The 27,223-nt window shown below is 43.4% G+C and overlaps 1 protein-coding gene across 3 annotated transcripts; it reads right to left on the minus strand.

Annotated features, from left to right (window-relative positions):
* MIA3 (MIA SH3 domain ER export factor 3) lies at positions 1–27,223 on the minus strand. 3 transcript variants are annotated; one of them, XM_061365023.1, is made up of 29 exons: positions 27,008–27,221; positions 26,148–26,281; positions 20,949–21,035; positions 17,051–19,967; positions 15,842–16,126; positions 14,248–14,360; positions 13,015–13,146; positions 11,840–11,861; positions 9,652–9,740; positions 9,424–9,501; positions 9,220–9,330; positions 8,262–8,333; positions 7,951–8,055; positions 7,086–7,208; positions 6,849–6,972; positions 6,291–6,346; positions 5,574–5,664; positions 5,302–5,440; positions 3,676–3,777; positions 3,515–3,575; positions 3,361–3,396; positions 3,202–3,269; positions 2,828–2,925; positions 2,581–2,712; positions 2,405–2,473; positions 2,207–2,283; positions 1,998–2,063; positions 1,223–1,379; positions 1–874 (listed from the first exon to the last, which is right to left on the minus strand). In XM_061365023.1, exons 1-29 carry the CDS (start codon positions 27,147–27,149, stop codon positions 567–569), a joined length of 5,994 nt encoding a protein of 1,997 aa, XP_061221007.1. In that variant the 5' UTR covers positions 27,150–27,221; the 3' UTR covers positions 1–566. The 3 variants fall into 3 exon arrangements, with proteins under 3 accessions (XP_061221007.1, XP_061221015.1, XP_061221022.1); XM_061365031.1 differs by lacking the exon at positions 1,998–2,063; XM_061365038.1 differs by lacking the exons at positions 1,223–1,379; positions 1,998–2,063 and having other exon boundaries at positions 679–874; positions 27,008–27,223.

Genomic DNA, 27,223 nt, shown 5'->3' on the forward strand with positions numbered 1-27,223 from the left:
TTCAGGGTTTAGCAAAAGGAATTTTGCTTTTTATTGTGACCTTCCTTTGCATACAGTGTCATCTGTGCTTCTGAGCTCAGGCCAGGCATCTTTGTTTCCCCTCTTAAAAAAGCCCCAACAGACCTCACAGTCCTGATGTAAACCCCTGGCCTGCCCCAGCTGCAGCTCGATGTGGTGGAGAAGGCAGGTAGGAGAGCATTTTACTTAAAAAATTATTTCCACAGGAAATGATTTGATTTACATTTTGTCACAGAATTAGTTCATTCACCAACTGGTTACAGAGGCTACATTTAATTAAAACTAGCCACACAGGTACTTCCTTTCTATTGCACGTTTAGAGGAGGTTCAAGTCCATCACAAAAAGGTTCTTGCAGGCCAAGAGGATGGATGAGTTTAAGGTGATCATAAATGGCACGTATCTGTAGCAACTGGATAAAAATCCTGCAAAAGCCAAAATATACTGAAATGAGACAAATGGCCTTGACCAGAGAGCCATTTCCTAAAATCCCGACTGCAGGAAGTGCGCTCCGAGTCCCATTCTGCTGAGCTGCTGCCCAGGCGCTGCGTCAGGGGTTCTGCGCTGGAGGCTGTGCATAGCCCTTTGGGGCTGCGGGGCAGTCCCTGGCTCCCGAGGGAGGCAAGTCTCTGCTGGGAGAAGGTGCATAGTCTCTGGAGCCAGGCGGGGGGAGCTGTGGGCCTGGAGGATAATCTCTGGGGCCAGGAGGACCTAGGGGTCGAAAAGGAGGATGCCCACGTCCGTAGCCCCTGGGGTCTGGAGGCGGCGGGAGTGGGCCAGGAGGCAGATCTCTCATCCCTAGGGGTGGGCCAGGTAAGAAATCTCTCGCAGCTGGAGGTGGCAAGGGAGCACCACGAACTGGAAGGGAAGGAAAATACGGAGTTAAACCAAGTCTTTAACCTAAGCAGTGAAGCTCCAGACTTGCTCCTCATTTCTTCATTTTCCAGAGCAGCTCTGGAATGGGTCACTGTCACATGCAGACTTCACAGGCCATGAATTATTTTCCAGCGACTGTTGCCTGCTGGTTTCTACTTTAGACTCAAGGAATACCTTGGCACTAAGGAGCCTGGGAAAGCTCACTTGTCCCAGCTTACTGGGCAAGGCAGCAGGCCCCATGAAGGATGGGGATGGCAGGTCTCAGCTCTGCAGAAGGGTCCCAAGGAGCACAGTGGGTTTGAGTATCAGCACACAGCAATGTGACCGTACCTAAGGGCACAGGGAGAGGGCGAGGCCCAAAGTGCCCACGGAGGGGAGCCGGCGGTGGTCCGTAGCGAACAGGCGGTGGAGGTGGGGGTCCCATCACTGGGGAGGTCATGATGGGTGTCGCAGGGAAAGAAGGTGGGCCTTTGGTACTGGCATTAGCCTGTGTGAGATGAGGTTATACCTGAGTGTGTTACTGCACCAGAGAAGCATGGACAGTTCTGCACACCAAAACCACTCACCCAAAGGCCAAGAGGTGGAACAGAGAGAAAGAAGAAAAATGCACACACCCAAAACACATTAAACAGGGAAAGTTGCTGCACCATCATTGTCCCTTCACCAAGAGCACTGCTTGCACTAGCTAGGAGTGCCTCGTGTGCCATCTGAGATGACAGGTTTTCTTTAGCTAAAGTTGTCCTAAAGAAAAATTTGATCCCTTTTGAAGTGTCCTCAGCAGATACCCCTTCGGAAAAGGGCCTAGCACCTGGAGTTACATATGGAATTGTGCTTAAATACCACAGTTAAGTCAGCTCCTTAGGATTATTGGTGTAGTCACTCTCCAAAGTGTTTGCCTGCAGTCCTTAACAAGAAAGATTCATTTCCACAATTCCATGAAAACCAGACAGCAACAGTTCATCACCAGAGAAAACTTTTGAGACAGAAGTGTAAGCCCTGGGTTAGTTTTGTAGAGCATTCTGTTATTTAGCAGCTCAGAACACCAAGCCTGTTACTCCTCTCCATCAAAGCAGAGTAACACCATGTGCAGCCTCTGAATACTCACTGTAGCTGGTTCAAGAGATGAAGGTGAATCAACCCAGGGGGCTTCAGGCTCTTTGGGAGAGGGTTGCTTTGGGGGTTTTTTGGACAGCAAATAAGGGTAGTGACAGGATATGGACAAGACAGAAGATGATACAGTTAAAGAAGCAGCAGGAAGTACAGCAAATCATGTCTTAGAAACACTTCCTGAAGGTCAGGGTGTTCTCAGCTTACCAATCCATCCATTGCTGAGGAAGGGGAGGAGGTTCTTGGCCCACTGCTGATGAGGGATGCTACAGCAGGCCCAAGGTCTGCAAACAGAGACACAAACGCATGTCCTGCCACACTTGGGGTAAGGAGCTTTTAATTTACATTTGTAAAGTGAAAGACTAGTGAATAAGTTGAGTTGGTTGCAAGTCCCATGTAACTTACCCGGAACAGACATCCTTCCAGCTAACTCTGGTGGCCTTCGTGGAACAGGGGGACCATCTACCACTGTACCTTAAGGGAAACAAGAACCTAATCAATATATGCCTGAGCTATTTCTGCTTTTCCTGGGTCTGTAGCACAAAAGCCAGCTATCACAGCAGGGAAGCCTCACTGCTTACCAAATTCACCTCTTGAGCCTTCCCTGCGAGGAGCAGAAAGGGGCCGGGCAGGAACTTCGATCATCTGTGTGGGTGATGGATTTCCTCCACTCACAGGTGATGGGCCAAAAGAGCCATCTCTGCTTAAGGGCCCTATGCCAAAGAATTAAAACCACTTGATTTCCTTTCCTATACTATATCATAGCCCTATTTTTCTAGGATATTCTGGCTCAAAGACCAAAGTTTTGGGAGAAAAAGCAGGATTTACCTCGCCGTGGTGGGACCTGGCGGTCAGGTCTGCCTGGAGTTGGCTTTACAATTAATGGCCTTTGAAGCATGACGATTTTTTGGTTTACCTCTATTAATCTAATTAAAAAAAATAAAAAATAAAGCTTTTATTGTTCAAATAATACAAGTTATATTTGTTATCATGTAACAAGGCAAACTGCCCTGTAAAATGGTACAGCTTTCACCAAGAAATCTTACTTTAACCCTAACAGTTTAAAAGCAGTAACTCAAAGATGCATTACACACTCTGAGCAAGCAGGCTGTCTGAGCACCTCACACTGTTTGAGCTCCTTCTCTCCCGAGCAGCAGGCAGCATGTTCAAAGAGCAGTAACAACGGTCTATACTGCACTTACTTTTGCCTCAGGTTGGCAGCTTCTCTCTTTTCTTCAGCCAGAGCTCTCTCAGCAGAGCGGGCAATAAGCTGTTAGGAAAAGTTTTGCCAACTGCATTAACCACCCCAACCAGGAGTCAAATGTAAGCGGTCTGGGTTGGAAAAGGAAGAATGTTCTTACCCAATTGTCATGTGCCTTCTTCTCATGGGCAGCGATCTGAGAAGATAAGAAGTGGTTTATTTTGTGCAACTCCTAATATTTCCAGTAACTCACTACAGAGCACGGGAACAATGCAGTAAAAGGTGATACAATAACCAGCAAGCAAGAAGTTTACCTGGTTTTTGTAAGATCTCTCCGTTTTTTGCAATTCTTCTTCCATATCTTGGATCCTTTGCCTGTACAAAGGGGAAAAGAGAGGAAGGAGAAAGCTTTAAATGAGTTTTCTCCAACAGCTGAAATAAAGGAAAACAAGGAGCCTTTAGAAACTGAAGTTACTTGTAAACTTTCACTTCCTCGATGGCCAGCACTGCTTTTTCATCAGCAGCAGACAGCTTCTGCTCTTTCTCTTGACGCTCATACTCTTCCTGAGTTAGTTTTCTGCATGGAAAAACAAAACAAAGCACCATCTATTCCACCATCCTACATCTACTACATCTCAAAACCAAAGTATTCCCCTGCTAACAACAGTGATAAGCAGAATGTATGAAAATGACTGAGACTACAAAGACAACAAAAAGAGGTTTGGGGCTTTTTAAGAGACAGAAATACTGCCTTCTGAAACCAACAGACAAACCCATTATGTATAACACCTGAAAATTAAGGAGGCAGAGTTGACTGGAAAGTTCTGTCAGCAACTACGTTTTGCCAGAATCTAACAGCTGCAAGCCAGTTCATCTCTTTTAATCCTGTAGTTTACTTCCCAGTTCTACAGGTGGTAATCCAGCTTTACAAAGGTACAAACAAGGAAATACACAGAACTAACATCCAACCAAGGGAGATGAAGAAATGAATGTGTAGTAAAAAGGGAGAAATTTAGGACACGGGTGATACACACATTCAATAGTCATCAACCATGTGGAAAGAAGCTTATTTCTAAGTTCTCTCTGTGGCAATGTATTACACAACACATTTCCACAGTCTTTTTGTCACTCCTCAGTTCACTACCTTTGTAATTTTTCATGTGTTTAAAGTGTTTAAGAGGTTCTTATGTGACCCTAACTTACAAGAGCTATCCCATGTAACTGAAACCATTAACCCAGTAGGAAATTAACTATTGCTAATAACCATTCCTTGTCTACATGAACGTACATAGAATCATTCTAGCCAAGAAGCAGTAACAGGCAGTGTAACTTCCTAAGAGTTTTGGAAGTTATAAAAACTCTTCAGAGAGGCCAAGAGGAAGTTTTCCTTGAAAGGTGGGCTACTCTATACCACTCCACTACATGTTTACTACATCTGGATCCTGAAGTAACTAGGTGAGGAAGTTTCACTAGCTTGTTCCAACCCTGTGCTTCCACCAACCTACACGCCTGAGCCCTAGAACTTTCAGTTGCTTCTCCACCACAATTTCAGCCTTCCCACAGAATTCAGCTGAAAATGTCCCAGAATCTGTTCTCGGTTTTCCCCCCAAAATTCAGACAGTATTACAGACATTTCAGTAAGTAAATAAATAAGGAATGAACACAGATACACAATAAGTTCTTCACTGCTAGCAATTCATTCATCTCGGCAGCACCACAAACTCAGCCTTCATTAATCCCTTTAAGAATGCACAAAGCTCCCACAGCTAAAATACTAAGTCTTCTGCTGGATAAGAATTACACTTCACTGAACTGAGGTCAGAGTAACTGAAACAAATCTCAATGGCCACTATATTCTTCTAGACAAAGCACAGAATTTGCAGACCAAGCCACACAACCCCCTTCTCCAGAACAGTAGAAGGCAATATTGTGTGGAACACTGGAAAACAAAGAAGTCCTAGCTTCAACCATGCTGAAACAGTACCCAGCACCTTTCATTCCAAATACAACTTGAAGTAATTTGATCATTCTGAGCAAAGGGCATTTGGATACTGCCTATGATATAACACACTCTACTGTGGAACAGTACTCAAAGGCTTACTTCTGGAGTGCCATCTCCTTCTGCTGGTAAAGCTCCCCAAGAATCTCCACTTTCTGCTGTAGTGTTTTGCATTCATTTTCTAGCCGAGCTTTGGCTGACTGGAGCGAACAGGAGTCATGTTCTAATTTTTTTATTTGCTCTGTTGGAGAAGCAAAGGTAAGCGAGGAAGGTGAAAGAAGTTGCAATGAGAACCAATATGCCCCATAAATGCTCCGTTTCTTTTTAAACCACAAACAACATTTCATCTTAAACAATTCTTTTGCTAAGCCTACCTTCCAGCTCATGTCTTGCTGTTACTTCATCACTCAGTTTGGATTGCAGAAGATTTCTGTCTTCTTCAACTATGGATAACATAGTTTTTACCTGAAAAGAGGAGCAGAAAGTTACCATCTCAGGCATAGCAGCAACATGGCTACATTTATTAGATAATACTCTGCTCTCGTGAGACCACATTTGGAGCACTGTGTGCAGTTCTTATGTCCTTAACATAAGAAGGACATGGAGCAGCTGGAGCAAGTCCAGAGGAGGCTATGAGGATGATAAGGGGCTGGAGCACCCCCCATATGAAGACAGGCTGAGAAAGTTGGGGCTGTTCAGCCTGGGGAAGAGAAGGCTGCGTGGAGACCTCATAGCAGCCTTCCAGTATCTGAAGGGGGCCTACAAGGATGCTGGGGAGGGACTCTTCATTAGGGACTATAGTGATAGGACAAGGGGTAACGGGTTAAAACTTAAACAGGGGAAATTTAGATTGGATATAAGGAAGAAATTCTTCTCTGTGAAGGTGGTGAGGCATTGGCACAGGCTGCCCAAGGAAGTGGTAAATGCTTCATCCCTGGGCAGTGTTCAGGGCCAGGACGGACAGAGCCTTGGGTGACATGGTCTAGTGTGAGGTGTCCCTAACCATGGCAGGTAGTTGGAACTACATGATCTTAAGACCCTTTCCAATCCAAACCATTCTATGATTCTATGAGATATCTTGTGCAGCATACCCTGGATACATCCATCATCTGCTTAATCTGAGTCTTCATCTTCTCACTCTCGTTATCTAGAAGAGAAAAATATATTTGTGTTCTCTGTTTTTTATCCCCAGTTCCCTGGACTCTGCAGCTGTCAAAAATAACAATCCCCACACTTTAATCTGGGTTAGGTCTCCTTACTTGGTAAAAAACCCAACCCAACCCAACCCAAACCAAAAACCATGAGGAACAATGCACAATTGCAATTCCACAACCAGCACAACAGAACTATTAGATTTACTCCTAAAAGCATTCAGAAGATTCCTTCTTGTCACTACTTCTAGCCACTATACTAATATTAATTTGGATGTACTACTTGCTACTGGACATAGTATCTAAAAATCAAAACATGAGAATTTGGAGCCCACATATATATATGTTTTGTGTTTGATGATTGAAGCTGGCAGTCTCTTAACCCACAGGCAGCTGTAAATATGGACTCCCCTTGTTCACTGTATGAAATGACATGAGCATACCACTGCATATGCTTTAGCCACTGGGCGTATCAGGCAGGAGGTAGAGTGACTGTACCTGGTAACTCCCCATTGGCCAGGTCCTCTCCTGTGCTCCATTCATGCCCTTCGCCATCCTTCTTACCTTCAGATGCTGAACCTGTGTCGAGCTGCTTCAGCTGCATAATGCAGTTAGTTAAAACCTAGTAATGAAAACAAAGTTTCACTGAAGAAGAATCACTCTGTGTTTTGTAAAGTATTTCAAAGTGATTTATGATGTGTAATATTTAAAGCAAGCATATTATAGAGAACCTACTTCGATTTCATTTTCCTTGTAGGCAAGTGCTTCTTCTATGTCCTTCTGAGATTTCTGATACAGTTTGATCTGCTCACTGAGCTCACTATGCCTCTCACTCCAACCTTCAGCTTCTTTTAGCAGCTGTATGAAGCACCAAGGCAAGATGATTACTTGTTCTATTTTTAGCACAGGGTGTATATCAGCTCTACTGACAACCGAACGCCACAGGTGACAGAAAAAGAGTAAACTTCAGTTTCCACACTCATCACTAGCCCATTGGTAGAACTGGCTGCTCAAAGTCGTTCTGCAGTTTATATCATTAGGTCATTTTGCAAATTTTATGTTTTCTCAGCTAATATCCTAACATCAGAACCAAAGTGCTCACACACTTCAAAATACAAAGAATTAGTTGCAGTCCAGAGGTAATTAAACAACATTCTCTAAAAAGCCATCTACTTCTCATACAGAGAAAGAAAACAGACAGATATTTACAATTATATGTAAAAGGACTGTGATGACATTTCGGGGCTAAAGGCCTCCCTTGTTTAGCTTAGCTTCAGTATTGCTTTTTGGCAATCCTTTACCACAACTTCCTTCAGTCCTGATCCCAAGTAGCTATCTCCTGACCACATAATGTCTGTGAAGTTGCTGACAAAAACTGAATCACTGGAACTGACAATGCCTTCATGCTAAAGACATGTGACTCACCTGTACAAAAAGCTGTGCAGGCAGGCACAAGGGGCTTAAGGTTTATCTTGATGATACAAAATACAGAATTAAGAAAAGAAGGACACACTGAAGCTATACTCAAGAAAAGGAGGAATAAGGCCAAAATACTTAATTCAAAAGATGAACGAAGTTGCCTGGCTTGGGCATAACTTACTTGCTCCTTGCTCTTTTTCAGCCTGGCATTCTCTTCCTGCACATGATGAAGCTCAGATTTCACCTTTTCTTCACTTAGTTTAGCTTCATTAAGGGCTATCTGCACCTACATATGAAACAAAAAGGAATAAAAAGACAAAGTCGAACTGCAGTCGGAACAAGAGTTATGTGTTACCTGATAAAATGCAAAACAGGTATATATGCACAAACAACCTGCAATCTGCCAATCTACTGTTTTCTGTTACATCCCGGATATGAATTTTCCTGGTACAAGAACTTGTGACTGTTGAGAGGGTGTAGATAATGCCTTACCTCTGAAAGCTCTGCAGAATGTACACTGATAGTCTCTTGTAGTTTCTCCAAGGACTTCTGAGTTTCCGAGATCTATATGAGAAAATGACTTTGTATTAGTCTGATACATGCCTTAGCCTGAGCGATTTGAAAGCATAAATGGAAAGTCAAAACACCATCATATTCCCATTTAAAGCAGCTGTTAGATGAGCAGCAACGTACTGCTGCCTTATATTAGCGAGGTAAGGAACAGCACATTAGAACCAACTTCTCCCTGTGCATCTGCCTGTTCATGGCTGGGAAAGCTCCCTGTACACCTGCGCGGCCTATAATGAAAGTAACACGTGCTCCTGTCATTAGCAACAAACTTTGATCAAAACAAGAACAAAGAACCTATTGAAGCTTATCACTAATGGCAGAAAATTAGGCTTTAAAAAGAAGGGAAAAAAAAAAACCATATATGCCCTCCTCTGCCAACAAGAATGAAGGACAGCTTAGACACCTTCACACTTACAACAGATCTAGATGCTTCCTCTAAGTAAAGGAAAACATCTAAACATCTCTTACCAACCTGAAACCTTCAGCTCCTATTGTTAAGGAGCTTCCTGGCTCCAGCTAGGAAGTATTAGACTAGCCCACTAGCCCATTACTTGAATGTATCTGTTTGTGTGTGAAAGCAGGTAACTGCACAAGTACATCAGATCATACAAACACAAAAGCCAACTACTATCCCCTCCAAAAAAACCCCACAAAAGCAAAAATTAACAAAACCCAAAACAAACAATACAGCAACAACAACAAAAATCAACTGATTCTCCCCCTTGAGCTTGGGATGAACCTGAAATTTCATTTCAGTTCTCCTTCTGAGGTGGTTCACCTTGTTTGCTCTACCTCTACCTGTTTACTCATGAGGTTGTGATCAGCTTTTAGAGGACAGCAAGTTAAGGACAATACAAGACACGAGTGTGATTGATCTTACCTTGTTCTGTTTCTTTTCATTCTTTTTCCTCTCCATTTCAAGCATTTTGTGCAGATTTTTTACTTTGTCATCTAACTGACGATTTGCTTCTTCCAGTTCTTTGACAGTATCCTAACAAAGAAAAAAAGATAAAACCACCAACTAAAGCAAGTTATTTTACTGATGTTCTTGCTTTTGGCACACAGGCAGCTAATTGTTCCTTACCTTAAGCCCTGCAGTTTCATCGGAGAGAACATCTTTTTGTTCTTGGGCTACCTTCACAGATTCTTTTGCTTCCTTTATCTAAGCAGAAAAACAACCAAACAGAACTGAGGAGATTGTCAACATAATAGTAAGAACAGAAAAGAAAAATGTACTAACAGTTGCATGGACTGTGTCATTAAACCAGTAACAGAAAATTAGGGAGCAAGGGATGATAACCTAGAACAATACCTTTTGATCATATTCTGATATCTTTTGTAAGATTTCTGTTTTTTCTTGCAGGAGGTTTTTAATCTTTTCAGCAAGTTGCTTTTCAGTCACTAGGAAGAAAAAGAAAGTTTACAGTAACTGTACTTTATATCCTGGGTGAGGGGAAATAGAAGAAAATTAGAGTTATCATTACCACCACTTTAGGGAACATTTCCTAGTAAGAACTAAAACATAAACCAGGATAGTGTAAATTCCACGGCAGTCAGCCCCATCTGCAGGAGTCTGACCATCTTCAACTTTCAGTGCAAGTTACGATTGAAAACAAAAGAGTAAAGCACTGAAGAGTGATGCAAAGCATACAGCTCTTGCATCCACTTCACAGAAGCTGGTCACAGAACACACAGTGGAGCAGAGTAAGGTCCTGGCTATACACAGATGGGGTATGCCCCAGGGAAGAACAGCCAGGAAGGATGTCAGAGCCGTCTCAGGCTGCTGCTGTGACACTCAGGGAGACACAACACCTTCCCTAACAACCGCCTCTTTTTGCTCTATTGAAACCACACGTTTGGTCGGCAAAGATAATGGGATGAAAGCTCTGGAAGACCTACTGGGAACAGAAAAAAGCCTCAGCTAGCAGATGGCATCATTAAGCCTCAAGGAAATGCACCACTTTCTAACAGACTTCAAAAGGGCTGTGACTGAGCAACAGTTCTTTAGGCATGCATTTTTTCTCAGCCTAAACAACTTGTCAACCAACCCTTAGGATTCAACAAAAATCATTAATGTATTACTTTATTGTAAACTAATTTAAAGAACATCCAACAGTGCTTTTTCAAGTCCTAAACCACCCCCACATTTGAACACCCCAAGTCCCATTTGCTTCACAGCACATCCTGCAGTACAAACGGGAAACACTGGTTGTTTCAACCGCATCCCACAGGATGCAATGGCAACTGCTGCTCCTCCTTCCCCTCCCACATAAGGGCTCCTGGGCCAGAAGATCCCCAGCTATTCCTGCTCTGCGGAGAAGAGCCAACAACTGCTGAGGTACCAGGCAGTCCTCAGCAGTTTAAGGGGGACAGGAATCCCTGCATTAGCTTGGTCTCCCAGTTTCAATGCTGTAGTGAAGAGTGGATAGTAGATTTTATCTTTGGGATTCCAAACATAATCCACCTTTTTAAAGCATTTTTGTCACTGTTAATATTCCCCTATTTTAGATAAAGACTTTAAAAATAACATCACCTTTATCATGCTTTAAGAATATATGTTTGCCCCTAGATTTAGCAGTTTCTATACGGTATCATACAGAAGAATATCTGGGGAGGTTGAGGAGGGGAAAGACCCATGTTCCTCACTTTTTTTTAGGGTGTGCTGCTAAGTAATTTCTACACCACCAATATGAACTCTTTTTGCCCTCCCATGACAGTAATTATTTTGCAGCATAGAAATTATCTTAAAGATCCAAGATGGACTTTTTCCAGCTCACCAATTTTGCATTAATTGTATAGAAGGAAACTGCTGTATAACTACAATTAAACTAGAGAGGAATGACTGATAAACAGTATGGCTTGTGAGGAAGAAAGAGGCAGAGATCACATTAAGACAATTCTTTCGTATTTTCATTTTGTATTCAACAATGAATTTCAGCCAACACCCTACCTTAAAAGTATACTGAATAGAGAAGTAGAATTCAGTTTTATTTACTTGAAGCTGGAGAAATGTTCTTGTAAGAAAGGATGTGCTAACCACAGGTGTACCTTATATTTAGGTCTACATTTAGAAGGTCTCTTTGCAACTGCACAGCAGTCAGTTTCAGGCTCCCCTCAATCCAAAAAGGCAAGAGAAACTAGCTAATGCTTTTTGTGAGCAGCAACAAGCAAAGTCAGATCCACTTCTAGTCAGAAGACCAAACCAAACTGCCCTACCACCATCATACCAGTACAGACCACATTTACATTGAACAAGGTGGAGTTTTTCCTTGCCCTTTAGTTTGCAGGTGCAAGCTCCATTGTTTCTCCTAATAAATGCATTATCAAAACCAAACCTGAAATCTTCAGATTCAGTATCTACTAGCCTAGCTTACACAGTAACCTTAGACTGAGCATTCTCTTTGAAAGGGACTGAAAATGAATACCTGGTTGTCTAAAACAAACTTCAAAACTTCTACATGCATTAAGTAGCAAATACACTGAAAAGCAGAGAAACTTACCTTGATATATTCTACTCTTTACCTACAGAAGAGGGAAAGAAAAACAAAATTAGCCATAAAAAGTGGCAAGCTAAAAAAGTCACCACTTATACACAGGTTAAAGCAGCATATGGAAAACATATCTCTCACTGCCAACAAGAGTGTTTGAATAATGCTGCAAACAAGCTTAAGCTGTTTTCTAATAAAAGCTTCTAGGTTAATGCCCTGTCCTAAAGCCCTGGTAAATGTCTATAACCATCACTACAAGGTAGCAATAACTGCCCACATCCAATTTGCAATAAAGAATATGAAGGCATTTTGCATAAACCAGTCATGAACTTGCAAACACAAAACACACCTGCAGCCCGGTTCATGAGAGTTGCTTATCTTGAAATTAACACCCTTGAAGAGTTTCAGAAGCTTTCTTTTTGTGTCACTTCATTATTTTGCATTTGAAACTGACCTGGTATACTCAACGTTAAAACCAAGCAAGGAAAAAACTACCAATATTGTTACAGATAATATTTAAATTGCTTCGATAAAGCATTCCACAGCCTTCCAGAATTTATCACCACTGAACTGGCCAGCTGTGGAATAAACTGCCCTGTTTGATTTTAATCCATCAGTTCCCAAGGAGATGCACTGCTGTACTTGAGACCTGGCGATAGTATTTTTCTTGCACAGAAAATTATCTGTGTAGGAAAGGGGAGGACAAATGCAGAGGGAGGAAAAGAGGGGGAAAGGGGCTCTCCAGTGAGAATTACGATCAGGTTTTAGGTTTCTAAATGTAGTGCCTGCAAGCTGGACAACATGAAGGGGAGAGGATTAACTGCTTGTTTTGGAGACAGGACATAGTCAGCAAGCACATGGAAGGCTTCTCATTTCAAAGATACGATGACCCTTAACTCATCCTCCTTTATTTACATCATACTCCACAATCTGCTTTTGAAACTGCCTCTTACTAAGCAATCTTTGATTAATAGCTTAGAGGAATTGCTTCTTAACTTGAAGGAAGATAAAACTTACTTTAGCCACCAAGCATTTAGTTCATATTAATGTTCTAAACAGTAGAATGCTCTAAAACACGAAAGACTACATACTGCTTCAACCATGGTAATGCTGAAACAGTTGAACCATACAAAAGGCCACTCAGCAAATGAAATATCAGCAGGCTTGCAAGCATGAAGTATACTCACTGAAAGGCAGGTTCTCCAGAAAATTATAGCAAGCGTGGCAATTCCCACTAAGGCAGTGATAATAATAGGCTCCCATGGAAGTCCATGGAAATCTGGCCCAGGACGAATTTCCTCAGGCAGGGTAGCAACCAGCTGAAAACAAACAGCATTGGCAACTATGAATATGTTTTTGTTAAATAGGCAAAATAAGCATAAACCAAAGGCTTTTATTCCCTTCATAAAACCAGAGAACTACCTAGATCCTTCTGGCAGTTTTTATGTAAACTGAAACTGAAAAACCACAGAGCAGCTTCAACCGTAAAGTCTGAGTGTGTGGAAGACACCTGACAGTAACAACCTGCTGACAAGGAACAGCTACCCCAGAGTAAGTCTATACACACATTTTGTGTTACACAGCACTAGCGGTTATGTGGATCAGATTCCAAATAAAGCTGTGAGGACGGAAAAATATAGGAAAACAGCTTTACATCAAGATGTTGCAACAACGGCTCAGATCTCTTCCCAGCTGCCACCCTGGTCACAGGGTCATATGTTCTGTGCCTCGTCATACGGCTCTGAGGGCCAGAGAGCACCGAACGCCTGGAAAAGGTGTGAGCACCTTGGTACAGCTTACAGGACTGACACATACACTCACAATACAAACTGTACGAGCCCTGCAGAAAGCCGCCACGGGCTGACCGTGACACTGAAACGACGGCACACACCCTTCCCCGCGCAAAGGGGGCTTTGTCAGGCCCCCCGTCCCCAAAGCGCGGCAGAGGCCAGGCAGCCGTCCCTGCCCGTGTCTCTGCCGGCAGACACCTCCGCTCCCACATCGCGGAGCCCCTTTCCCCGAGGGAGTTGGGCAGGCGTGCGGCACACCTGAACCCCACGGCGTGTGGCGGCGCACTTCCCGCCTCGGCCCGTCTCCCTCAGGGGGAAAGGTGCCGGGGGGGTGGGGGTGTTTCACTCGGGGCTCTTCCGCCCCTCGTCACGTCTGACCTAGCGGCCGTTAACGGTTCGCAACGGCTGTTAACGGCTCCCAACGGCCGGCGCGCCACAACTCCTTTCCCGTCCCGTCCCCCCCCCCGCCGCGCACCTGGTCCATGGCGGCGCCAGCCAGCCGCCGGTGTCACACGTCAGCCCGGAGTGACCCCACACATACACACACACCGCCCCGCCCCGCGCCATACGTTATCATCGCGCGCCGCACGCATGCGCAGCCGCCGCCTCCGCCGCCTCTACAGCACTCACCCGGCGCAGCAGCTCCCGGGCGGCCGGGCCCGCTCCAAACGCGGCTCCCTCCTCTGAGGCGGCGGCCTCCTCCGACCCGCGTCCTAGGGGCAGCCCGGTGGCCTCCTCGGTGTCTGCGGGGACAGAGAGACATGTGTTACCTCACACCTCAGCGTGAGGCGCTGACAGGGCAACCCGCTTCTGTAGGTCCCCCACCTCGCAGTCTCTTGAGTCGAGACTGCAAATGACGGTGCTCAAGGCCAGTGAAAAACCAGGCAAAAATCCTTAGAAAAGGTGGTAGATGCTCCACAGGCTGATTTAGGAACGATGGACACAAGTACACAGTGACTTTGCCAAGCCTGCCTCAGAGCATGTACAGCTCCTTCAGCAGCAAGTCAGCAACAGAAAAGCACTCGCATTCTAATCAATAAACACACATCCCCTAGTAAGCTTACAGCGCTGATAGTACAGCACAAGCTTTAAACTGCATTGATTTCTACCCTGACCCGCAGCCTGCCTCCTCTCGCTGCTACTGGTGCCGCGATTTCAAGTTAGCAGCTAAAAATAAGGGGCATGTTGTTACACTGTGGAACAGCAGTTCCACAAACATCCACCTTGTGTCTTCTCGGCACTACTACAGGAATTCCTGGCAAACAGCATCCAACAACCTTCCCACTAAGGCAGTGATAATAATAGGCTCCCATGGAAGGAATGGAAGATGGCCTAAAATACAGCAGGATATCCGACTGCTCAACCACGTAAGCAATCCACCAGCCATTTAAAATCCATAGGTATCTCTGCATTCAACCTAGAGTTTCCTTCAGAAGCTGATCAAAAGCACTTGGCTATGGGGATGGTACAGTACCTCAGTAGGGTATGAAAGCTAAGCAAAATGTGCCTGAAGTTCTTCCATATGCTCCGTTAACATGGATGTATTATCAGAGGTGAATGTAGAATAGCAAAGCTGGGCTTAGCACTGAGAGTGGAGTCAAAAGTAGTTTCATGCCCAAAACAGAGCTGGGGAATATGACTGTACAAAGTTCCCTCCTTGGCATACTGATGAGTTGGCACACTTATTCCAGGGGGAGAAGGCCTCAGCAAAACAGAGTCAAACATTTGTCCTACTTCCACAAAAAGAACCCAGAAATTATTGAACTGATAAAGGGAAGCTACAGTCCATCTTCCCTAGAAAGACAGCTTAGAATCACAGGTTAAAATGAATGACAGCACATGATTATATAGCCTAATAGACTGTCAGTCCACCTTCACGGAGGAGAAAACCTGAGCTGGTGGTATGCTTCCAGAGATTTCTGCTCTTTGGCCCCTACCATCCTGACAGTCCATCAGCCCCAGATCAGAGCTCTGACTGTGGCACTTACAGGAGAACTTTTCTGATTTCTATAGTGCAAAGAGGTAGCAGAAAAACTGCTCTGCTGAGATGGGTGGTACCACTACAATACTGCCACTAGAGGACTGTCACGGGTTAGCGAAAACCAGTAGGATTACAGCAATGTACAACAAAAACGCTAGTGAAAGACCATAGTATTTGCCTAAAGGCCGTTCCACCAGGCTCCTCCCTAAAAGCAGAACAAAACACCCAATTCCAAAAGGTTACCTGCACTGATATCTTCCCTGGTAGCCTCTTCTGAATCATTTGACCCAAAGGAAGTATCTTGCAGCAGCGATGCTCCTTCACTATCATTCCCTTCTTCAGCTTCTTCTCCTTCTGAGAAGTTGGACTCTTCATGCTCAGGTAGAACATTAACAGCATTCTCCTCCTTCTCTTCAGTAAGCTGTTCTGGCCTCTTATCCTCAAGCTGCTGAAATTCCTGATTGTTCTCATCAACGGCATTTGGGTTTCTGACAGAAACTCCATCATACTTAGTCTCTTCTGCACCATCTGTGACAGACAGGGAGACATGAATTAAGGACTGAGCTAATGTGTGTTTCTTATCCACATCTGTCTCCAGTGAAATACTGCATTTGACAAGGCTTTCCTGACACTTTTTAAACACTTCAGCTTGTGTATTGCTCCCAATGTACTCCCAATCAACTTTTAGTAACATCTAATTAAATGTTTCTATGGAATTTATGTAATTTATGACCTTCCTATGAGACACTGCAAGGTGAGATACTGCCATCATTCATGACTTTATCATAAATCAGATATTTAACATCTACTACTGGAAAAGGAGCCTTACTAAGATTATATCTCATCACCCTGCACATTAATTAGAAAAACAAGCAAGTTTGCAGCAGACTCTACCACTGGTTCTTCCCCATCAAAAGACCTGTTTGTCCAGTATTTGTACTTATGCATTCTTTATGAATGGGGAGAAAAATATGATAGGGACATCTGAGATCTGAGGTGCATGGATTTAGTGCCTGAACTCTGCATTAATCACTGAATCTTTCATAATTACGTGCTAGCTAGTTTGGAGGGGAAAAAAAACAAAACACTGCTCTACACCCTCCAGAAAATTCAGCACATCAGTATATGTGAATCCCTATTTCTTCAGAGGAGGTACAGATGTGACCTGAAAGTCTTCTTCTACCCACATCTATATACATTTACCTTACACAGAACCTGGCCCATAACAACAGACATGCTAAGCTCAACACTTTCTCTCAGGATTTATCCCTGGCCCACCCATCACAATGCCAAAAATACACATCAAAAATAAGCACATTCCCAGCAGGCTGCACAGGTCCTCTTTCAATTCTCCCTCACCCTCTTCCTAAAGTTTCTCTGGGTTACACAGTGTTGTCTGGGATAGGGCTTTCCTTCTGTTTCAGCTATTTAATAAGCAGTTAAACATCCTACCTTGGATGTGCCGCTGATCATCTTCCAGTTCTGGAATAGATGCAAGTGGCACACTCTCACTAGCAGATGAGTATTTACTCCTTAAAGAATATATTAATTCTTGAATATCATCCATCAGTGCGCTTTCCTCATCATACAAATCCATCTCTTTCACCACCTCCTCTTTATTTTCTGCCACTCTGGAATCCAGAACTTTTCCCACAAAATCCATAATGCTCGTTTCCGAAAACTCAAGTATCTGGTCCAAAGTTTTTTCTATATCTTCATTATTATGGCTTGACTTCTGAGCCAGCTCCATCTCTATCTTCATGTCCTGAAACATGGCTTCTATCCTCACCACATGCTGGAGCCCAAGGTACTTTTGTAGACGTGTTATGCGCTTTTCATCAAGGAAATCTCTCATTATTGTCAGCTGCTTCACAGACTCACTGAAGTCTGTTGCAGTGTCATTGGGGGCTGCTGAGCTGTCAGCAGGGCTGTAGAAATGAACAGAGTGATGGTGGTCATTTCTTGTATACTCCGAATTTTGCATCTCTTCTGAGTCTCTCTGTGAAATGTCCTTTGGGAGATGATTTTTTCTTTGGTTAAAGTCATTGTTCTCTTCTATGTCAGGAGATGGGAAATTATGTTCTTCCCCAGCTGATGGTTCCTTAGCTTCAAAAAAATCATCATCATCATCATTGTCCATGATGTCCATCTCATCCAATTTAGCGTCTTCACTTACTGGTATGTCAACCTCTCCCTTCACAGTCTTCCTGATATCTTGCATGCTGGTATGTTTTTTAGCCTCCATAGAAAATGGTTTAATTTCCTCCCCTGTTTCGTAAGTAGGGCTTGTGGTTCCCAAGACAGCTTCACTTGGCACTTGCAGTTCAGGATTAGTACCTTTAATATTTAGCATATTACCCAGTACATTTGCAGCCCTTGCTTGTGACAGCTTTGCACTTGCAGCATTCTCATCTTCTAATAGCTCTTCCACTACTTGTTTCAGGTCAGGGTCATCTTCAGCACCTGGCTCTTCAGATGGCAATTCTGATCTCAGTGTTCTTTCTTTAGCTAAATTTGTGCCAAGATTTGTGTCCGTATCTGCACTCCCAGTACGAGCAGTTCTTTGCTGAGTCAGATTCTCTGTATTAGTATTCTGTGTAGTGCTTTTTGAGTTTGATTCAGGGGAACGTCTCTCAATGCTTTCTTCAAGTACTGTTGTCTTGCCAAGTTTGCTTGAAAGCTCTTCTTCCACACCTGCCTCTGAATACTCAGTCTCATTTTCCCATGGCCTAGGTTGCTCAACTGCTCCTCTATGGCTTGGATCCCCCTCCCCTGCAGGGGTTTCTTTCGTGTTTCTCCTTTTCATTTCAGGTTCTTTGTTAAGAGAGATGGATTTTTGATTTTCGTGATCAGTCTCCTCTGTTTGTTTCAAATCTTCTTCATGTCTTAGTTCTTTCTCCACAGCAGGCACTCCATGCTCCAGTTGCTTCTTCAAGAGGTCAGCATCTCTTAAGTCACTTTGAGATGCATTTTTTACCTCTTCCACTGGTTTGGCTGGAACATCAACAGAAGGTTTGTCCTCAGCTCTTCTTTTCTCCTCTGTTTTCTCCCATAACTTTTTGTGTTTTAAATTCTCTTCCAAGCTGTCATCTTCAAACCTGTTCTCATCTTCTGTTTGAGCAAGAAGCACTCTTCCTGGACTTCTGCTGGTATCACCAACAGGTGGTTTTAAAGCATCTTCATTGCTTTTAACAAATGATTTGGACTCCACAACATCTCCTGGACTAGGCAAAACATGAGGATCAGGCACAGCTGTACTCTTCAGCTCTTCAGCATGTGACTCAGTTCCATCAACTGTGAGCTGCTCTTCAGCAGCTGGCAACTGTGAGCCCAGATCACCTGTACCTACAGGTTCCCTTGTATGGAGTTCTTTGGAGAGATCCTCACGTTGAGTTATTGCTGGTGCTTCTCTTTTACTTATTAGCATTACCTTATCCTGTTTCTCTTCTGTTTGTTTGGATTCAGACCTGTCCATGATTATACTGTCACCCAAACTCTTGCTCATACTGAAGGCATCCTTACGAACAAATGCATCTGAATCAGGTTCTTCCTCATTGTCTCTTTGGTTATTTAGCTCTGCAGCACCTTTTGCATCTTCATCAGCTTCATGATTTTGTGACTCAATGTCATCATTTTCATAATCTTCTAAATCCACCTGGGATGGAATTTCTTCCTCTGCCATAAAAGACAGCAAAGGAATTTCATCAGACTGAGCTGCAAAGTCTGGTTCCTTCTCTGCATCATGAGCATTAATGCTCAAATCTTCATTAAAATCATCTTCCAGAGATGTAACAAGGCCAGTCACTTCATCATCTGATACAACAGCATCAGCAGTTGAGCCAAATTTTGTTTTCAAGTTCAGAGAGAGCTCTCTGTTTAAAAGTGTGTAGGCATTGACGTCTTCACTCTCTTTGTCAAGTTGACTGGTTTCACCCTGAGGAATACTAGTGTTTTTGGTATTTTCACTTTCTAGCCCTTTTAGTTTCCCATGTAGCATTCCTTTCAAGTGCTCATGTGCAATTTGATCTCCCTGAGAGTTTTCTTTGTGACTACTGACACTGGAGTCTCCCCCAGTATTTTCAGTTCCTTCTGTAAGAGAACTGTCTAATTCCTCTGTCATGGAAGGAGCTTCTTCGTCTTTTGTGCTTAGCTCAAGACTGTCTGTCTCCAAAGCATCAAAGGACTTTACTGAATCAACCTGATCCATCTCCCCATCCGTTTCAGTTCCTTCAGCTGGATTTGTCCCTGGATCACTTGATTCAGTTTCCTCTTCATCTGCTATCGTCTCTTGCAATGACTTCAAAAGCTCATCCACATTGTAATTATCAAAATCATCCCTTCCGCCATCAAAGCAAACAAAGTCTGTTTCCTGAAATTAAAAACAGTATGTAGTCACCAATATTATTTGCTTTATTACAGTGATGACAGCCAATCCATTTGGTTGGGTAACAGAGAGATGCAGTAGCAAAGGAAATTCTATTCATCACGCAGAACTAACCCCTGGAATCCTTAACCAAAATTATCTTTGAATAAGTGGAAGTTTTGCCCAAGAACTCTTGAAAAACCTAACTAAAAAGCTATCCTTTAGCCCCATCAAAGTCCTGGCAAGGAACAAACTGGAAGGAAGCAATGGATTTGACTCATCATATCTATCTTAAATTGAGAGCGTCTATTGCCAAGTGCCAGAGAGGAGAAGAAAGTAAACGTTTAACTTGTTTGTTACAACTTATTTTAGCTGGTCTCTTCTTAAATGCCCAAATCCTCCAAGCAGGAGCTGCCTGCCACATAGCCTCTGGAAATTACACAGCAGCACAAGGCACCAAGCACAATTTCATCACGGTCTGAAGCTGCATCCACAAACTGGCCTTATTCACACAACTGTGAAGTTACTTGCTATTAGTGTGTGAGAGCCTTTTATGCATGTAAAGGTTGAAGGACTACAATCAAAGGACTAGTGTATCAGGTTTTGTTTCTGATAGTACTTCCAAAATTTGTGTTCAGAAACAATCCTGAATACATCCCAAAGAGCCTACATGAGAGTGGCTAGCAGCTTCTCTAGAGCTCAGTCCAAGCAGATTTTGCTAGAAGAAAACCAGAATATTTGAGAAAAGAAACATCAATGCCCACATTTTGCGCTGATGCTTACACATAATGCTGCTGCACAAACATCCCATCCCCGATACATGTGCATCTCTGCACATACGCAGCTGCTTACTAACAGAAGGTAACTATGGATGACATATTCCCATTCTCCTCCTCAGGGATTTTTATTGATTATATTACTAATTATATTTTTACCAAGGTAAGAAATAGGAAGAAGCCCAATTAAAAAATAACAAATAAGACTTACATCTGTTGGTAATTCTAGCTCCTCATTGGAATAATTATGATTTATTTCAAGTAAATCCTTTGGAAAGTATCCAAAATCGCTTCCAACCTGCCAGAAAGCAAACACAAGCAAACAAAAAGCAGTGAAGAATCTTTCAAAATCATGTGACTATGTTAAAATCCTCATTACATTAGCAGCAAACACATCAAACTCAACTATTTCTAAACGAAGTTTAACACAGCAAATAAAACAAAGAGATGAGCAATACCTTGTTCAGGCAAGAGCTTTCACTGAGGTTTTATACTTACATTTCACAACATCCTTGCAAAGTTGATTAGTTTTACTGTTCACTTCTTTAAAGCCTGACTTGTAACAGGTTATTAGGAGCTGGGAGTGAAGCCCAGGAGCTCAGGCTTATGTGCTTTAACTGCTCCAGAGCACTCCCATTGGCACCACACATGCCTCAAGTAATTGTCACAAGTAGTAAGCAAAGAGGATCTTTGACTGCAATATGCACACTTTGCATCTTAAGGAAAAAAATAATCTTAATTTTTTTTTAGGAAAATGCAGAATTGCACCTGAGGTAATCCTTTATTTTACAGCCTGAGTGGAAAATACACTCCCTCTGCAAATGAATTGCTGCTCTTCAGTGACTAATACACACAAAAATCAGTCACAGATGGCTATTTTCAAGCAAGTCAATGTGCTAAGCCAAGGCAAAAATGGTGGAAGAAAAGAATCTCTCTCATCACTCACCAGATAAGATCTACATAGTAATGCTCTCACTTGAGAGTTCTGACAAGGGCTGTCTAGAAGCCAATATTAATAGAATGCTGTCACTATGCAGATCAGATAATCCAGGCAGTTAGAGCCTGGTGAACACACCTCAAGAGGTACAGACTTTCCTAGACAACCAAAATACCTGAGGGGCAATAAAAAGTGTTGGTCATTTCCTCAGGAATTGTTACTCTTCTTCAGTAAGAGCACTCAACTGAAGACCAAATTCAAAAGGAAACCAGTCATGTCACAACAATCAGAGATATATCAATGTATGCTTTGTTACACTGGCATCACTGAAATAGGTTAACCTGGGATGAAGTTTACTGGATTTACAGTAACAGAAAAAATAAGGAGGGAAATTATAGCCAATAAATAATATGTATTAAAACTTTTGGGGTTTTGTTATATAAGCAAAGTAAGCACTAATATGTTAAAGGGCTTCCTTCCTTAACTATTTCTCATTCAAATCTTGAGATATCAACCTTTCATAGTTGATATCTCTGTAGTTACACACATATATTGGTAAAACAAATAAATCAATCAATCTATTGCCTTCTGGCAGAGACAGAATGTCTGTGGGGTTATTACTGGGAATTGCTGGGAATGGGAAGTGAAACTAGACTAGCCAAATCAAAAACTTGTCCTCGTGGGGTATACTATAGTTCTGTTCTAAATTGGCCTATTTCTCTCTACAAACTTCTATTCCAGTTTTAAATGATCTTTCCACAAACAAAAGCAAAAGATACCAAGTTGTCTTCTTACACCCTAATCTCCGTGACTACCATTATAATTAGGCACCACAATTTGAAACTCATTTAGCATAATCCAAGCTGCTGACCATACAAGTCCTCTGCAGTGACCCAGTTTTCCACTTATGTGGTTTATGAGCCATATGGGACCTGCATGCCCAAAATCTCATCTGATCCTCTCCTTACAAGTCCTCTCTTGTAAGGGAAAAAATGCTTCATTGTGCAAATAAAGGAAACATTCTTCATTCGCTATGGACATGATAGAGGAAAGGCATTATGAAGTAATGCCAAGTAAATAAGGCAAACACAAAGTGCATCCTTCATTTCCACTCTGTTCCCAGCTAAAATGCTCTGGGTGGACGAACCACGTAGCTGTGCATACAGCACCCATCCCCATCTATACCCACAGGTAAGAGCACATTCACCTACCACCACCAAGGAGCCACACCCTCACACCACCTACCTCAGAGACAGAAAACAGACAGCTGGGAAAGATGATGTTCAAACGTTTTTAAGCTTATAGCCCACATCCCTAAATCACAGGCATCACAGGTACCTCAAACTGCAGAACACTGGTGAAAGAAGAGTTGGGTTGATCTACCCTTGCTCAACTCCTGAGTTGTTAAGAAAACCAGAAACAACAGGAAAAAATCCCCTCATCCTCTGGGTCCTCCAGACATATTCTGTCTTCCCATTTTCCCTTAAATTTATCCTTCAACTTCCTTCTTATTACCTTATCTACAAGATTTGAAAACAAAAGTTACTCCACAAAAGCCACAATCTGCAGCCAAGTCTTGTTTTAATTCTTGTATGTATTGTTGTATTTCTTGTAATGCAAAGCCAGACAGTTTTCTCAAGCTTGAGTCAAAGGGATAAAGATCAGCCCTTTGCAGAAGATGGTTATTTTATCTTGTGGCTGCCATAACTGCTGAAACGTTTTGTTAAAAAGCAGCAGAGTTTACTTGGAATTATCTGAAGTACTTTTGGAGTTCTGGACCCAGCTAAAGATGAGGGCAGAGGGCAGGAGAAATGCATGGGAGGCAAGCCTACATAACCCAAATTGACGGTGTAAGCAATGAGAGTGGGATGCTGAAGAGGAGACTAATTTTAGAGCAGGACACAGTGCATAGGACAATGAGAGTACCCAATATTCTTCACCTTTCAATCTGGGAAAAAAAAAAAAAACAACAAACAAACAAAAAAACCAAGTGTTCTCCTGGAACTGAAGTATCCATGGAATTCATAGCATATAGCATGGTCAGAGGACACTGACCAAGCATTTGGCTTTGCTTTATTAATGAGGTTTAGACAGCTCTGCTAAAACTACATGCCGTAGAACGTATAGAGTAGATATCATAGCTGGGTTCCAGAGCTTTTTCACATGCTAAATGCTCACTGAGCTCAATGGAAGTTCTACAGGCAATGAAGTGTACAAGACTGGGATCACAAAATACTCAACAATGGCTTGAGAAGGGTGGAGTGAATTAGAAAAGGAAAGGCAAATAAATCCCACACCCAACTGCTATAGATTCTTTCAGCCTTGGCAAAAGGCTCCTTTCTTATGATATTATCCCCCTTCAGGTTCAAAATTCTACTGTATTTCTCATTGCTCCTCAAAATCGATTTCAGGATTAGTCTGTATTTCCAGCTTGTTTGAAATAAGCCCCAGGCTGCAGTACTTGAAGTTTCTCATACACATATTCCCCTAGCCTCTGCCCCCAGCTGAAGATGAGAAAACCAGTTATCCCTTGATCTCATACTTTCTACTAAAATACTTTCCTAATACTTTTCCCTAAAACTTGGAGAAAAGGGAAAAAACAGCTGAGCAGATGCATGGGATCAAATGACAGGCATGAACACAAAAAGTGCTGTGGCAGAAGGTAACATGCCTTCCACTGTGATCTGTCTGATCACAGACCTCACCAGTAACCTGGTTTTAATTAGCAAGCAGCAGCCTCCCCTATCTCCAAGGCTGCTCACCGCAGGCACGCCTGCTCTGCATAAATCAAGCTGCCTGGCTGAACGTGGCATGGAAAGTCACGCTGCACGAGAGAGACCCCAGCACTATCTGCAAGTCAGAGACAGGGTCACACATGCCAGGGAAAGCACCTCTGACCCTGCTACAGCGTTTGCATGCTGGTTGTTGCAGCATTACTGATTAACACAGAAGTAGTCAATCAAACCAGGGAGAAAAGAAATACATTATAGCCACCAACTGAAAGGAAACAGTCTGTCATCACTGCCATAAAAGGAACATAGAAAACACTGTAATGCAATTAAAACCCAACAACAAACAAATGGAGTTTGGCAATTCTGCAACTTCAGCTTTTACTTTTCAAACCCAAAGCAAACATCCTTTTAACTTGGAGACACACCTAATTGTTGCATGAGCCTCCTTATCACTGAAGAGTTAAAGTGAATATTAACTCAGCAATTACCTGAAAGCTGATGTCTGATCTTGCAGCCTCTATTACACCTTGTTAGAAGATGTAAAACTGGCCCATGCTGCTACTCTGCGTCTCAAGAACTGGCAGCCCTGGAAACCTGCACTGGCTAATTAACCAGATTATTTATGGTACAGTTCATGTCAGAAGGGAATTACCAGCATGATACAATTATAATTTCTTCTTTAACCACGTGCTGCAGTTTTCTGCTCTCTCCTGTATCCTTCTAATAGGATTCAGCTCCTGCTGAGAGCTTGGCTGTCCACACCCAGCCTGAACAGGTTGGAGAAAGTCATACATCCTGCTTTTCACTAAACCACTAGTCCCACAGTCAACACCCTGGTGTGGCTTTCAGCAGCCCAGCTGTGGGTAATTGTTTACCCCCATAGAAGCCCAGAGTAAGAAAAGAGGTTGACACAAATGATCCTGACACAAAAAGGTATGTTGGGAAAGCATAGAGAGGGGGCAACAGGGACTAGGTCTAAGCAACCTCCAGACTGTGAGCATTTTCAAGGGAGGCTCACAGAAACTTCTCTTCCTCCAGGGATCTCAGTTCTACTTCTGTCAGGCAAACAAGGTCCTTATCATGAAAGCTAAGAGGAGTTTTCTATGAAATAACTGCAAGGATGGGAACCCTCCTTTCCCATTAGTAGCAGCCTCTCAGATTGCCCAAAGGAGACAACTCAGACAAGGCCACAACTCCGCAAGCTTCCACACCACAGCTGAGAGGCAGCCCTTTTTAAACCTGAATTTTCCTTCATTCTTTTTAGTTTCACTGCTTTTTCCTCCAACTCTGCTTCCAGCTCAGACAAAAAGGGGAAGGCAGCAGCTTGATACTAAGAAGAGAAGCACAATTAAAACATGTACATGGAACAATCTTTAGCAGGATTACAGCGCACAGGATGAGACCACGTCACGGGTAAACACAAGGGAAGGGAGGCTCAGCTTCCAGGCAGGCTCATGGGCCAACGCTTACAGCACTGCAACGAGAGGTTTTCAGCACAAAGGCAGTTTTCTAACAGTTTTGAGCACACATTAACATTGCCCATTTTCCACAGCACTTAACGCTTTAGGTTTTATCAAACCACATCCCATTTCACACGGGTCTCAAGCCAAAATGGCATTCATTATCCTATTTAGCTATGTTCAAGACCTTACGCATTTCCCTACAAGGCAAAAGGAACGACAAAAAGATGACCAGGAAACACCAAGAAGAGCAAGTAGAACAAATGCTTTACAGTACTTACACTTCCAGCCCAAAGCTCGGTTGATTCTCCTATGAGTTTGTAATACACATAAACCGCTTCTCCCTTTTTAAAATTTACAAAGCGACAATCTGGACCTTTAAAATCCTGCATTGCCTTTCCTCGGCACATTAACACTGCATAAGAACGTGAAAAAGAACAATATTACTTCAAAATAACAGCAATAATAAAACCATTTAGCGAAAAGGTTCTTTGCTAAGCGGCAGAAAACCAGACCTCCCCACACGCAGTGTTTTCCTATTTTCCAGATAAGGTGAAGAGATAAGAACTTAAAGTATAACTAAAACAGGAGATTATTAAAAACAAATAAGAGGTTATTAAAAAAATAAGGCAAACTCACTGATCAAGGCAAGTGTTTGACAAAGCACTTGAGGATTACAATGCAGAAGCACATTATGAAGCTAATTATTAATGTTAAATTAGACGGGCTGAAAGATGACATCGGTGTCCTAGAGAATCAGCCCTGAAATGACCCCTGAAACGCATAACCACCACCCACAGAGCGGGTTTATTACAGCAGGGGTCTGCAGAGAAGAATAAAAAGCCCGAAGGAGCTGCAGGGATCTGAAAACTTGGTCTGAAGGAGAGAGAGGGACGAGGCGCCTTTCCATTTCCCCGATTCTTCCCAATTTCCGTGCCAATGCCGGGGGGGGGTGGGAAGCGCCTCCACGAAGCATGCGGCGTCTGCATCTATTCCCGTAACAGCTTCCCGGCGACGGGGGCCGGGCCGAGCTCCGGGGACAGGGTAACGGTTACCCGCACCCCGGCCGGGGTCTCCGCCCTGCCCGGGACACCCCCTCAGCCCTCCCCGGCTGCGGCGCGGCCCCGCTGCCCCCACTCACTGCTGCACTCGGGGTCGGCGCAGCGCTTCCGCTCGGCGAAGCGGCGGCCCAGGCCGGGCCCGGCGGCGGCGGTGTAAGGCAGGGGCAGGAGCAGCAGCAGGGCGAGCAGCAGCCGGGGGTCCGGCGGCGCGGCTGCGGCCATGTTGGCGGGCACCGGCGGTGGGGAGGGAGCAGACACGTCAGCAGCGCCGGCGGGAGGGCAATGTGGCGGGAGAG

The sequence above is a fragment of the Neopsephotus bourkii genome, unplaced genomic scaffold (genome assembly GCF_033783945.1).
Source record: "Neopsephotus bourkii isolate Nb327-2 ecotype Australia unplaced genomic scaffold, CSIRO-AGI_Nbou_v1 NB_114, whole genome shotgun sequence".
NCBI lineage: Eukaryota > Metazoa > Chordata > Aves > Psittaciformes > Psittacidae > Neopsephotus > Neopsephotus bourkii.